This window comes from Pseudoliparis swirei, chromosome 7, assembly GCF_029220125.1.
Source record: "Pseudoliparis swirei isolate HS2019 ecotype Mariana Trench chromosome 7, NWPU_hadal_v1, whole genome shotgun sequence".
In the NCBI taxonomy this organism is placed as follows: domain Eukaryota; kingdom Metazoa; phylum Chordata; class Actinopteri; order Perciformes; family Liparidae; genus Pseudoliparis; species Pseudoliparis swirei.
Genome location: NC_079394.1, coordinates 4,405,161 through 4,417,690, shown reverse-complemented (window position 1 = coordinate 4,417,690; position 12,530 = coordinate 4,405,161). Strand labels below are relative to the sequence as shown.

General features: G+C 41.5%; 1 protein-coding gene across 1 annotated transcript in view; it reads left to right on the top strand.

Annotated features, from left to right (window-relative positions):
• The first annotated feature begins 886 nt into the window (after window positions 1-886).
• iqgap2 (IQ motif containing GTPase activating protein 2) overlaps window positions 887-12,530 on the top strand; it is a 34,552-nt gene continuing 22,908 nt past the window's right edge. The window contains 4 exon segments of the mRNA XM_056418069.1: window positions 887-1,167; window positions 3,413-3,512; window positions 11,728-11,884; window positions 12,375-12,452. Of these exon segments, the coding sequence (XP_056274044.1) occupies window positions 1,122-1,167; window positions 3,413-3,512; window positions 11,728-11,884; window positions 12,375-12,452 (381 nt within the window). The 5' untranslated portion in view covers window positions 887-1,121.

The following is a 12,530-nucleotide window of genomic DNA, read 5'->3' as shown; positions in this document are numbered from 1 at the left end:
ATAAATTGGTGCATGATAATTTATTAGAATTAAGGACATTAAATGTCTGAGTTGAGGATATCTTAACCCCAACATTTGAAATCAAATGTACATCTTGAAAGTGGCTTTCTAATGGGCTGCTGTTTGTGATCCAATTTATATTACTCCGAATAATAATAACACATTGTATATTAGCCGGGGCGGCTGGAGCTCAGTGGGGTAAGGGGGTCGTCCTGCAAGGTCGTCGGTTCGATCCCCGCTCTCCCCATTAGTTGCAAGTCCATGAGCAAGGCACTCAACCCCCAGTTGCTTCCCGGGTGCATCACTGCAGCCCACTGCTCCTTAATAACTAAGGATGGGTTAAATGCAGAGAACACATTTCGTTGCTTGTGCACCTGTACTTCCGATGTGAGGTTTTGGGACAGGGATGTCTATATGTACAGATTGTAAAGCACTCCGAGACAAATGTGTAATTTGTGAAATTGGGCTATACAAATAAATTGAATTGAATTGTGCAATGACAATATTGAATCCAATCCAATATTCAAGGCAGACAATTAACTACATTTTAATTAATTAAGGGATAATGGACAGCGAGTGCCAAAGTGTAATACATACACGTGTTAAAGAGATACATAAAGAGTAACATATATGATGGCAATAAGCTTAAATTTAGTAAAACTGACCGAAGAGGAGAAAATCGTTGCGAGATATTAGTGCCGCGACGGCATGCATCATTTCCCCCAGTGACAGTGAACGCAGCACGGGCCACCTTCTGACCAGCAGGCGGTGCGAGGTGCTAAATGTCGGTCTCGCGTCCTGTCAATCATTTCCCCGCGGAGCGTGACGTCATCAGGGCTCGTTACCGCTCACACTTTGCTCAGGAGTCACAGACGCGCGCGCCATGGGGACCGTCCTGAGAAAGTGACAGTCGGCGCTTTCATGAAACTTTTGAAGACTGTCCCAGCCCCGTTTTTGTCTTTTCCTCCCCTGCCCCTTGCAGCTCGCTCGCAAACATTACACCGGTTATTGTATTCATATCGATATATGGGAGGCGCGGCATACTGCTGACTGGCTGCTGACACGGTCGTGTACGTTATTTCCAGTTCAGACGAGTCCACAAGTGGAGGAAACGACGCAAGATGTACCATGAAGAAACCGCAACTCTTCTCAAGCCGCGCTATGGAAGTAAGATACTTTTCTCTCTCTTTTCTCTCGCAAGCACCGCGTTGTGTTTCCTCGTTCTGAGGGCAGAGGAAGCTATAATGTGTTTGATGAGCAGCAGGTGGTTCAGCTGCACTGAACAGGATACCTGTCGGAGTTGTGTCAAACTCTGACGATACGGCAGGAAATAAATGAAATGTGGTCTGAGGAGGACGCGAGGGATCAAATGTCCACTGACAGGCGAGAGGCTCACATCCTGGTGGTTAAATTATCGTTAAAGCTGCACCAATGGTACGTTCAGGGTCCAGAGGGATATTTTGGGGCTTTTTGGCTGCAATTTGACGCTTATATGTTGTAAAACTTTTGTAATTTTTTTTTTAAGTACCCCTAACTGCACCACAATGATGTGTATTTATTTAACGTTAATGTCCTTAGCATATCAGCCTCTCTAGACAGAAGGCGTTTTCTCACAGGTTAACCATTAACCTGGGATTTTGCTGCCATAGAGAAATTAATAACTGGGCCCACGAGTATCTTAAGAATGTAACTGAGCTTACTGATATCGAATAAAAACAACTTGAGTCTGCAACAATACTTAACCAAGTCAGAATACATTGTATCTTGTCACTGACTAACATCTGTGGGCAAAGTGCAACTTTGAGAGAGATAAGAACAATCAATTATGTCATCACTGCAATCTTTTTACCTGTGACTTGAACCGATGAGTTTCATTGACCAGCAGTGTTCTGCACTCGGGACACCCAATCTAACGCCGCCTCGCGAGATATTTAGCTACTGTGCACCCAACAGAGGTTTGTCTCTAGAAACATGAGCACAGCTAGTGAGGAGTTTGTCGGAAAGAACCGTGAGAGTCTTAGGAACCACCGAGTGGTCCTACATGAGTTGGCCATGTCATTGAGCGAAAAGAGGCACATCACGAATCCCCTGCATGTGTATTACTCGCAAGGGCTGTTATGGGCCCTAGAAGCAATGGACCAGACAAAGTCTTGATTTGTAGTTCCCCAATGACGCATAATCATGAAGCCCAGAACTCAGTCCGGTGATCCTCTGACAGACAAAGGCTACAAACCCATTCTGAGGGTTAAATATAACGCAGGGTACTTCCAGGAAGTGTGAGTGAGTGAGTCAGTGGAGGTAGCGTGTAATGGCTGCACTGTGGCTGTACATTAGCATCCATGTCACAGCTGGGCCACAGATCTATGGCCAGATGAACAGATACTGGGATCATGAGGCGTTGGGGCGTGAGACTGGATGTCTGTGTCTACACATCCAGCTGTTTGTCTGCCACATGATATGTCAAGCCTCCATTGAGACTGAGTGAACGTATGTCTGCAGATGGCTGATGACGATGCAGTTTTGAACAGAGAATGCCTGAGAGGTTTACAGATCTAAGCGTGCTGCAGGATAAACTAGTGTGTGTAGAAGGTACTTTGATGTTCCTTGAAGGGAACTTTGTCTTGGACTCTACATCGCGTGTGAGATCGACCCCTCACTCAGCGAGATATATGGAGATTTGATTGGTTCGGAGGGAGGAGATCTAATTAAGGTCAATTCTCAGCGGAAGACAGTTGTCAGTCGGCTCCCCACTCAGGCCATCTTGACATGGACGTTTCATCTCACTCAATCAAGGGTTCATTGTGACTTGGGAGGTCGTACAGTTTCCACAATCCTAACGGCTAAAATAAACACACTTTAACAAAATGTAACCGACTGGACTCCTCTGTACAGCTCCTGCATCCGGTCGCTACGGTTAGCTTGAGAAATAGATGAAATAAATCACTTATTATTTCACGTACCTTTGCGTTGCACTTTTAATGTCAGTTTCATTAAATATTTCTGTGGTGATGAGATTCTTGACTTTCATGGTTGCTCATGAGGGGATGTTGGGTCTCTGTAAATAGAGTGTGGTCTAAACCTGCTTAGTATGAAAAGTCTCATGCAATGAGTGATTGTGATACACGATTTGATGCAATTTAAATAATTTGAGCTATAACTCAATCTAATCAACGTTCTGTTTAAGTTGTACAAATCGATTAAGCAAGCTTCGATTTTAAAGTAATTTGTTCTCACTATAATTTTCACTTACACACGTAAAATATTGGGTCTTACATGATGAATGAGGATTTTGTTCACATTTGCCATAGTGTGACATGCATAATATAACATAAATAAACTTTGGCACAACTGACTAGTATGTTGAACAATGAAAAAAATGACACCGACATCATTTAAAATTATTTTTTTACAGCCATTCAGGATGATGAGAGGCTGTCGGCGGAGGAGATGGACGAGAGGAGACGACAGAACATCGCCTACGAGTACCTGTGTCACCTGGAGGAGGCCAAACGGTAAGACGGGAGAAGGCCAAAACCTTGAATATGAGAGCAACGTGATGGCACACGCTGACGAGAAGCAACCGATGTTCTCCAGGGTTTACTTTGACGCTCAGAGGAGGGACGTTGGGTGTGTTCTCGGGTCTTGCGGTAGGTTTGTTAAATGTTTGATCATGTAGAACAGTTCTGTGTTCTCAGTTTGTTTGTTTTAATTGTCATCGTTCTATATTGACAGCAGGGAGTGGTTGAGAAACGACATGGTGGCGTGAAAGAGGGCAATGTGACAGATAAGGGAACAAAGCCGAGTGTGACGGAATCGTCTTTGTCGTAGCGCAGCGTGGAGTTGTAACGATAGACGGGGTTCGTACGATCATGGAAAACCTGGAAAAGTCATGGAATTTTCAAAATGGTCATTTCCAGGCCTGGAAAAGTCATGGGAAAAAACTTAAATCATAAAAGTTTTGGAAAAGTCATGGAAATTTGTTATCACATGTTAATTTACGCCGAGTTTCAAATAATTAATATGGTTTTTTTTAAAAGAAAGACGCTCAAAATATAAGCCGGCGTACGCTCTCAATACGCACAATGTTCTACATTTTTCATCTTTATACTGAGATTTCAGTTTGGTCATGGACATTTGGTTTAAAGTCCTGAAAATCCATTGGTCAAAATGTGTCAGAACCCTGGATAGATAACATGCAGCCTGCTTCTAAGATGATGACACTCAGCTGCTTTCAATCAGTGTGATTAAGACATGGGAGGTAGTTTTAACATTAAAAACACCTCCTTTTAACATTATTATTTCGGGTGTGGTGCCTGAGCAGCGCTAACGGCACATCGAAACCACTTCCTGTCTTCTTCACAAGGGCATCCATCCAAACAGAAAAGAACAGGAAGTGTAATCGTGCCTCTTTTAGCACCCTGATCCTGTGACAACCTGACCGAGTCTGAGAGAGATTGATTTTCATGGTTTGATATCGAGTGTTTTAACCTCTACTGTAGCGCTCTGTAGCCTAGTGGGGATTTCACAATGCTTTTTCTTGGTACTTTCATTATATGAGTGTGTGTGTGTGTGTGTGCAGCTTGCGGGCATTTCCTGACAGATTAATGTTTGACAACCGCAGTTTGCACTTTATCTCAGTCGAGACTATTTAAATAGCCGACATGATCTGCTTGCGTCGCAGGATAATGAGGGTCTTCAAGGGCAACTTGGCCAGACTGAGCTCAGATTCAGTCATCCATCAAAGCCGGGCCACGCCTAAATCGTCCCACATTTTTCTTTATTTTTAGTGAGCTGAAAGTAGTGGGAGGCTAGCTCAGCTTCAATGCTTTGAGTTTAATGAACAGGTGTTTTAGGATCACTCTGCAGCTAATTAAAAAAAGATAGCTGTTCATCTCTCACGTACACACACACACTTTCACTTTCTAGCTTCCTGTTATTGCCTCATAGTGCGACTGATTTATACACGTCTGTCAAGTGTGGAATAGAATCTCTATTCTGGGAAAGCTGTCAAATTGGATTAGGATTAAGACTAATGAAGGCACCGACCACAGAGAATATGGGATTAAGTTATACTCTCTAGGGTCAGGAGACAGTTTCACTGTCCAGCTATTTTACATCCCTTGTTCAACTGTACAACACCGTCAAAGAGTTTGTATTGCTTCCTGGAAATAACTGAAACTTTCATCCAAAGGTGGACCGGCTTTAACAAATTAAATGGCAACACGCAGTTTTAAAATATCCTTCCCAACATCTTTGATTTAAAAACAGTTGGTTTTCTTTCAGGGCCTTTAAGTGACACTAGTATAACTGCAGGATAGTCATAACGGTTCATGCAAAATGTAGTTTTATTGGCTAATTTGCTGATTGTTTATGTCTCATATGAAGTATCATATTTAACATAGGAGATTACACACATGCTTTTTTGTTAAAAAGCCCCTCAAGAACACTTGGTAGAGTGCTGAGTTGGTCTTAGTTGTTGAGACACACACACACACTGCATGAGAGTAGTTTCTAAAACGAGACCTTGTACCTTCAGCGGTGACTAAACCGTTCATTTCATATTTCTGTTGGATGGGAACTCTTTTAGTTTCCTTTGATGCAGGTCCACCGCAGGATATTTGGAGCACGTGTTTTTCCAGTTAACTATATTATCCAAATTTTCAGACACACCCTGTCCTACCACATATGCTAAACTTCTCTCACTGCACGCACAGACACCCACCCGAGCACACACACTCATGACCAGTGTGACGCAAGCCCTCAGGAGACGCTCTGGGTCAAACACACAAAGAATGCACCGCGGCTGTAATTGCACCATAAATGGGCGCATCACTTGAAACGGCTATCAGCCCCGTCTCAAGGTCCGAGTTCACAAAATATATTGCGTTGGTGAGAATTCCCCTTTTTGCATCCGATTGCAATAATCCATGTGGCATGAATGTTGTCGACATTCCTCAAATCTTTGTGATTTGGACTGTATTTGCAATGTGGCTCATTTGTGTGTAAATAAACTGCCTAATTGTAATACATGCAAATAGCACAGGACCACTGAGAGGCTATTTATTTACAGCTAGGGGCACATTTAACAGGGTTCTTACGGTCATGGAAAAGTCATGGAATTTTTAAATGGTCATTTCCAGATCTTGAAAAGTCATGGAAAAAAACTTAAATCATAACAGTTTTGGAAAAGTCATGGAAATGTTGGTATATTCACATGTTCATTTACGCTGAGTTTGAAATAATTTATATAAACAGATGGATTTGCACAAAGAATAAACATTTATATAAGTGTTGAAAGGAATAGACATGAATATAAATGTTTATTCTTTTAATCAAACTATTGTCTCATACATTTGTTTCATTTAAGGTAAACTGTATGCTTTGGAATTCTCATTTTTAAAATTCAAAATTCTCTAAATTGTTCATGTTTATACCGAGATTTCAGTTTGGTCGTGGAAATTTGGTTTAAAGTCCTGGAAAAGTTATGGAAAAGTCATGGAAATCCATTGGTCAAAATGTGTAAGAACCCTGATTTAACCCTTTGTGACTACACAGTTTCTCTTTGGGTAACTTGTGCAGGTTTAGTGGCCGCAGAAGCCACGATTGTTTTGTGAATTTGACCTTCAGTATGTCGTCAGAAGGGCTGAAGCTGAGAGCAAAGGAGAGGAGAGCACTTGTAATGTGTTGAAGTGGGACAGACGCGAGTCCAAGAGTCCAGAAAGCTGTGTTTTGTTTTGACCGGTGTGTTGCAGATTGAACAATGACCGGAAGGCTCGCTTTGGACGTTGTAAACACAGTTTCAGGAGACAGGAGTTCTCCCGGCATTGTTTGAAGCACAGGAAGTTGAGAGCTCGTGTGTGTGTGTGTGTGTGTGTGTGTGTGTGTGATGCAGTGCCAAGTTAGCCTTTTCTGACTTGCAACACATCATATGCGTTGAGTTTTTACTGTTTGTCATACAACAATAGCATCTCCTTGTTACAGGGGACATGCAGTGACTGTTCTACTGTACTTTCCATTCTAAAAAAAACATTAAAGTGTGGCAGACGTTTCTTCTTGCACCAGGTGACACTCCATTGGTTACAAGGATGCTTTCATCTTTAATCCAGCTTCACTGGATGTGTGTTGACAGTTCATGATGTGTTGTGCTGATCCGGTGCTGACGCATATTTTGGCAGACGAGATGCTTTGAGCGCCCACACGGAATTAATTAACCTAAACAAGGTGTCTGTGCGCATGCATGTGGGAGGAAGCACTTTATTGCAAGGAGACCGAAAGGAAGAAGCTGCTGGTATGACTCATAAACCAGCGGCGTTCAATTGAAATCAATGCGGTCCAGTTTGAGTGAATTTCCTCATGCAGCAACACAATAATGATAATATAATAATGATTTGGCCCAATATATATTAAAGTAGCCTAACGGTTGTATGTTGTCGACTGTCATTTCAAGTATAGAAAGTTCAATTCAATAATATCTCAAAAATATTCATTGTCCTATTTAAAACTGGATGAAATGTAAATATCATATCCTCTAATGATAAATATAGGATTGGATTAAATTTATTATCATTGCTAGAGCACAGGTAGAGGCAACGGAATGGCAATATATTGTCTTCTCTCATTTCAAGTAAGGAATGGATTGCAGGGCTCCAGACTAACTTTTTTTACTCGGAGCACAGTGGCCCCTAACTTAAAATTTTAGGGGCGCAAGCAGAAAATTTAGGGGCGCACACAGGGTTTTTCCTGGGTCATAATGGGTCTTCGGTGCTCCCCAAAAAAAATGTTTGCGCGCACACCATCTATTCATGCAAGTCGAGCTGTTGAGTGAGTGATCAGCAGCTGGCCGATCTGGCCATTCACGCACCTCACAGTTGTGTATTGATCAGACAAGAAGACACGCTTATCAACTCCAGTGGTTCCCCTACCATTATAACAGGGTGAAATCCCCCCCCCCCCCCCGTCAACAATTCTCGGCTCGCGTGACAGAGCGATGCGCGTGCCGACATCGAAGTTCTGCCGTGATGCGCGCACACGGGTGAGCACACTCACCACCCCCACCCATTGATTGAATGCATTCATAGAAAGCAGTTTCTCTTAGGAAACGGAATCAAAATAAATATTACTATGCAGCGTTCTCTTTTCAATACCATCTAGGGTTTGATGATGTTATGATTAGAGATGCACCGATCAGGTTTTTGGTGCCGATCACCGATCACTGAAATCAGTATCTGCCGATCACCGATAATACCGATCACTGAGTCGATTGAAGCATTCTATTTATTGTGTAGCATTATTGCCTAGGACTATGAGGAAATACATATATAAAGCAACTCAAACATTAAAGAAATTACCGATTTCTTTAAACATTTAGGACTTTTACTTTGAAAAATGTCCTAATTGATACATTAAAATTGTTTGATTGCTATTGTAGATTTCAGATATGTATGGAACACATCTGCATTATTCATTTCCTGGAACTCTTGGGAAATCTATATACAGGACTTTTCTTAACATACAAAAGACTGACTAATTTTGATAAACTCTTCCTTGGTCCAGTAAAAATGTTTTAATGTTAGCATAATTTAAGCAAAATCTCAGAAATGATCTATAAAGATACAAAATCAGTTCATTGTTTACTTTTATATGTTCGTGTATGATTTGTCGACATCTTATTTTGAAAAACGGATGTTGTTTCACGTGGTTCTTTCCGCTAACTTTGCAAAACCGGATGTTGTCACTTAAATCCTTCCGCTAACTTTATCAAAATCCTCGCGCGCTCCTGATCGAATGCGTTTACCGTCAACATCAGTCTGTAGGGGCTCAGACATGTGAGAGTCGGCTGAGTCGACCCAGAGATTCAACTCGGGGGACGGGGACGCCGCTCGGTGGTGAGGATCCCCTCTGACCTCTCACTCTGCGGCCCTCCGCTGCGGTGCGCCTCTTTTCACACATTAGCCCCCCCCCCCCCACACACACACACAGGCCAGCCTTCTTCTTCGGTTTTCGTCTCCTTTCTTCTTCTTCTGGAGTTAATGTCGGTTAGCAAACCAGTCATTCAGGCATTACCGCAAGTTTGTAAGCAACAAAAATATTTAATAACAAAAAAAGAAATCTGCTAATTTACTGGTCGCGCATGCGCGAGTTGATGACAAATTTACTCGCACTGTGTCTAATTTTAGGCGCAAAATGCGACCATTTGGTCGCAGTCTGGAGCCCTGGATTGAAATGTAATGTATAACATAACGCTTTCGAGTAAATGTGCATCTTCATAAAACTAAGATAAAGTTTCCTGCAGCTTTTATATTCAGTTAATTCAAGGTGAAGTGATGTGAACCAAGAAAACCATCAAAGTCCACCTCCTCTCGTCCCACCTGCGCTCTGTTTTGTGGTGCAATCATAAAGTAAAGCTCGATTCAGAGAGACAATGGAGTCAATAAAGATGTGGAAACGACAGTAAGAAAATGTGTTCTCCGACATATTTTATGCCCATCTGAATTATTGTACACAAATCTATGTCCAGGTTATTAGTGAATGAAGGAAGCGTTAAATACTATTTTCAGAAACGGTGACAATGAAAATGTTACATCATGTTCATGCCAAAAAAGTAGTCGGACACTGCAGGGAATCCAACCCCATCCCAGTAAACCAGGAGAACCATTCCCAGTGCCTTTTTTATTTTTTAGGCTTGTGGGTTATAATATTTTTTTCCATCACATCTCTTTGCCGTGTCGTCTGGCTGTGAGTTAGCGTTAGCTCCACCGTCAATTAAATAAAATAAAATAAATAAATACAATAAATTAAATACAATAAAATAAATATCATAAACACAAAAAATACAATGAATACAATAAATTAAATACAATAAATAAAATAAATGAAATAAATAAAACAAATAAAATAAATAAAATAAATAAAATAAAATAAATAAATAAAATAAAATAAATATTCTCAACAGTGAGCCAATTATTTTCCAACCGCTCGAGGTTCAAAGTGTTATCAAACTTGATCTTGTTGTTAGCCAAAGTTCCTGATTAATAATAATAAGAGGTCAGTGCGCTTGCAGCAGCAAGGCTCTATGAGGCTGCTGCTTCAAGCCACACCCAATAAATGCGCCGTGTCAAAATGTTATAAATCTCAACTATCTATAGTTTTAGATCTGGGTCCAGATGCAACGGCATCTGGGTCTGTATCCCTGCCATAAACAAAAAAAGGTAACTAAACCACTGAGCATTGTACACTGCATCAAGGATACACATTTAGTTGTATGATGATGAGCAAAAAGGTAAAAACACAACATATACAACGTTTGTTTTAAGGGGGGTTGAACTATCAGGACAGAGCTATGGTGGTAAATGGGCATCACTTCCAGGCAGTAAGATGACGTGGAAAAGATTTTCACACCATGATGATTCACTTTGCTCACAAATGATTCACCAGCTCTTTGGAGTGGATTTCTCTGGGAATCGTCCGGCACACACTGCTCTGAACCTTGAACCTTTTAAAAGAAAGATTTATATCAGTTTGAAAGACTATTTTAAAATACGCTGAATATTCTCTGGATATCTTTTTGCTTTTACCACATCCCTCATCACTCTCATAAATGAACACATTGCAGTCAATTTAATGTTTACATTAAATTGACTGCAATGTGTTCATTTATTATCTATTTGATGGTGTAAGCTGAAATGCTCTTGTTGTTGTTTACACAAACGTTTTAACAAATTCACTGATTCTGTTCTGGCCAAAATGTCTATAGATGTGAGGTAATCTGGTAGAAATTAATTTAATGGTGGTGTATTTATTAACTTTAAAATAAATTATATTTACACCGTCCAACCAACAGTAAATATTCGAATATAAAGGCAGAAAGACATTGTTCGTTATTATGATCTGAATTAACTGTTCTCTGCTCTACTGTTGTCAGTTTTTGCTCCGCAGGTGTAGGAAAAGCCAATATTGACTTGCTCTCTCCATGCAGGTATTCAGTTTTCAGTCGCCTCATAAATTGCACTGCACTCTGCAGCACATCTCAGGTGGCAGGGTCAATAGAGTGGCAAGATGTTTGTTTTGACTCTGAATGTAACCATAGCGAAGCCGGACATTCTCATGGAAATGTAGCTGTTGCCAGCCCATTGGAGGAGTGGAGCTCTTGCTGTACTTCCCAAGACTTGTGTCTTCATCTTTTTTTTATATTGACCTCAGCCAGTTTGAGATAATGTTATTCACTTCTCAGCTTTATAATAGTTACCTTTGCATTGAAAATGCGGAAGGTTATGTTTTGATCGCCGTGTATTTATTTATTTGTATGCGTGTTACTCGCATAACTCAAAAAGTATTAAACCGAATCGCATGAAATTTGGTGGGATGATTGGTTATTATCCGGGGACCATTTGATTAGATTTTGGGATCGATCGGGTCAAAGGTCATGGTCAAGGTCATGAAAAGGTCAACATCTTCTTTTTACCATAGCGCGGTCAATTTTTATCCAATTGGCATGCAACTAATGCAAACATGTTCATAATTCAATGCCCAATCTTTTGATATGCGAAGGTATGCGCTCTACCGAGTGCCCGTTCTAGTTAGTAATGTTTTTAGACATTTGATAGTAATTTAATTGTTAGTGGTAAACCCCGTTTGAGAAGTTATTACTGAGGTCAGTTTGGTTACAGGAGAGAAGATCCCCAGCCTCCTCTGATGTCAGTGTGTGTGTGTGTGTGTCTGTCCTCTCAGGTGGATGGAGGCCTGCCTAGAGGAGGACTTGCCCCCGACCACAGAACTGGAGGACGGACTGAGGAATGGTGTCTACTTTGGCAAACTAGCCAACTTTTTTGCCCCAGAAATGGTGTCTGAGAAAAGGATCTACGACCGAGATCAGGCCCGCTATAAGGTACACCTCCATCCTTTTACATTTGTATCCACCCATCTTCAGGTAAGGCCGTTGCACGACGATGCAGTGTTTCACCGGTTTACATCATAGCAGACATACGGTTTGTTTTTGGACATTTCCTGACAGTTTTACACAGTTCCACATAAGAAAGGGAAACAAACGGCAGGCAATTGTTCAGCTACAAAGTGTATGACCGAGATCGTTAGCCTGACTTTGAGCTCGTGGTGTTCTCTGACAAATGGCAAACAAACCGTATCAGACTGTCAGATGCTAGATTAGTTAAGGAGTCGGCATGAGGTTTGTAGTTATCGGACACGCTCAGCTGTTGTGCGTGTGTTAAGGCCATCGACGAGGAGCTCGCTATTCTATAATGCGGCATTATGTTTGCACAATCTTTGTATCGCTGTTTTTCAGATTGCAGTGGTAATGTTTCTCTGCACTTCCTCATACGGTCACGTTGATATGTCTGTGCTCCTGTTTTCATCTTCAGAGCAATGGGCTGCACTTCAGACACACGGACAACACGGTGCAGTGGCTCCGAGCCATGGAGTCAGTCGGTCTGCCCAAGGTAAGGAGCCTCCTAATGCAGACCCATCCTCTCTGTTTTACAAACATGCAAACAATCATGTTCCATACACAAACCCAT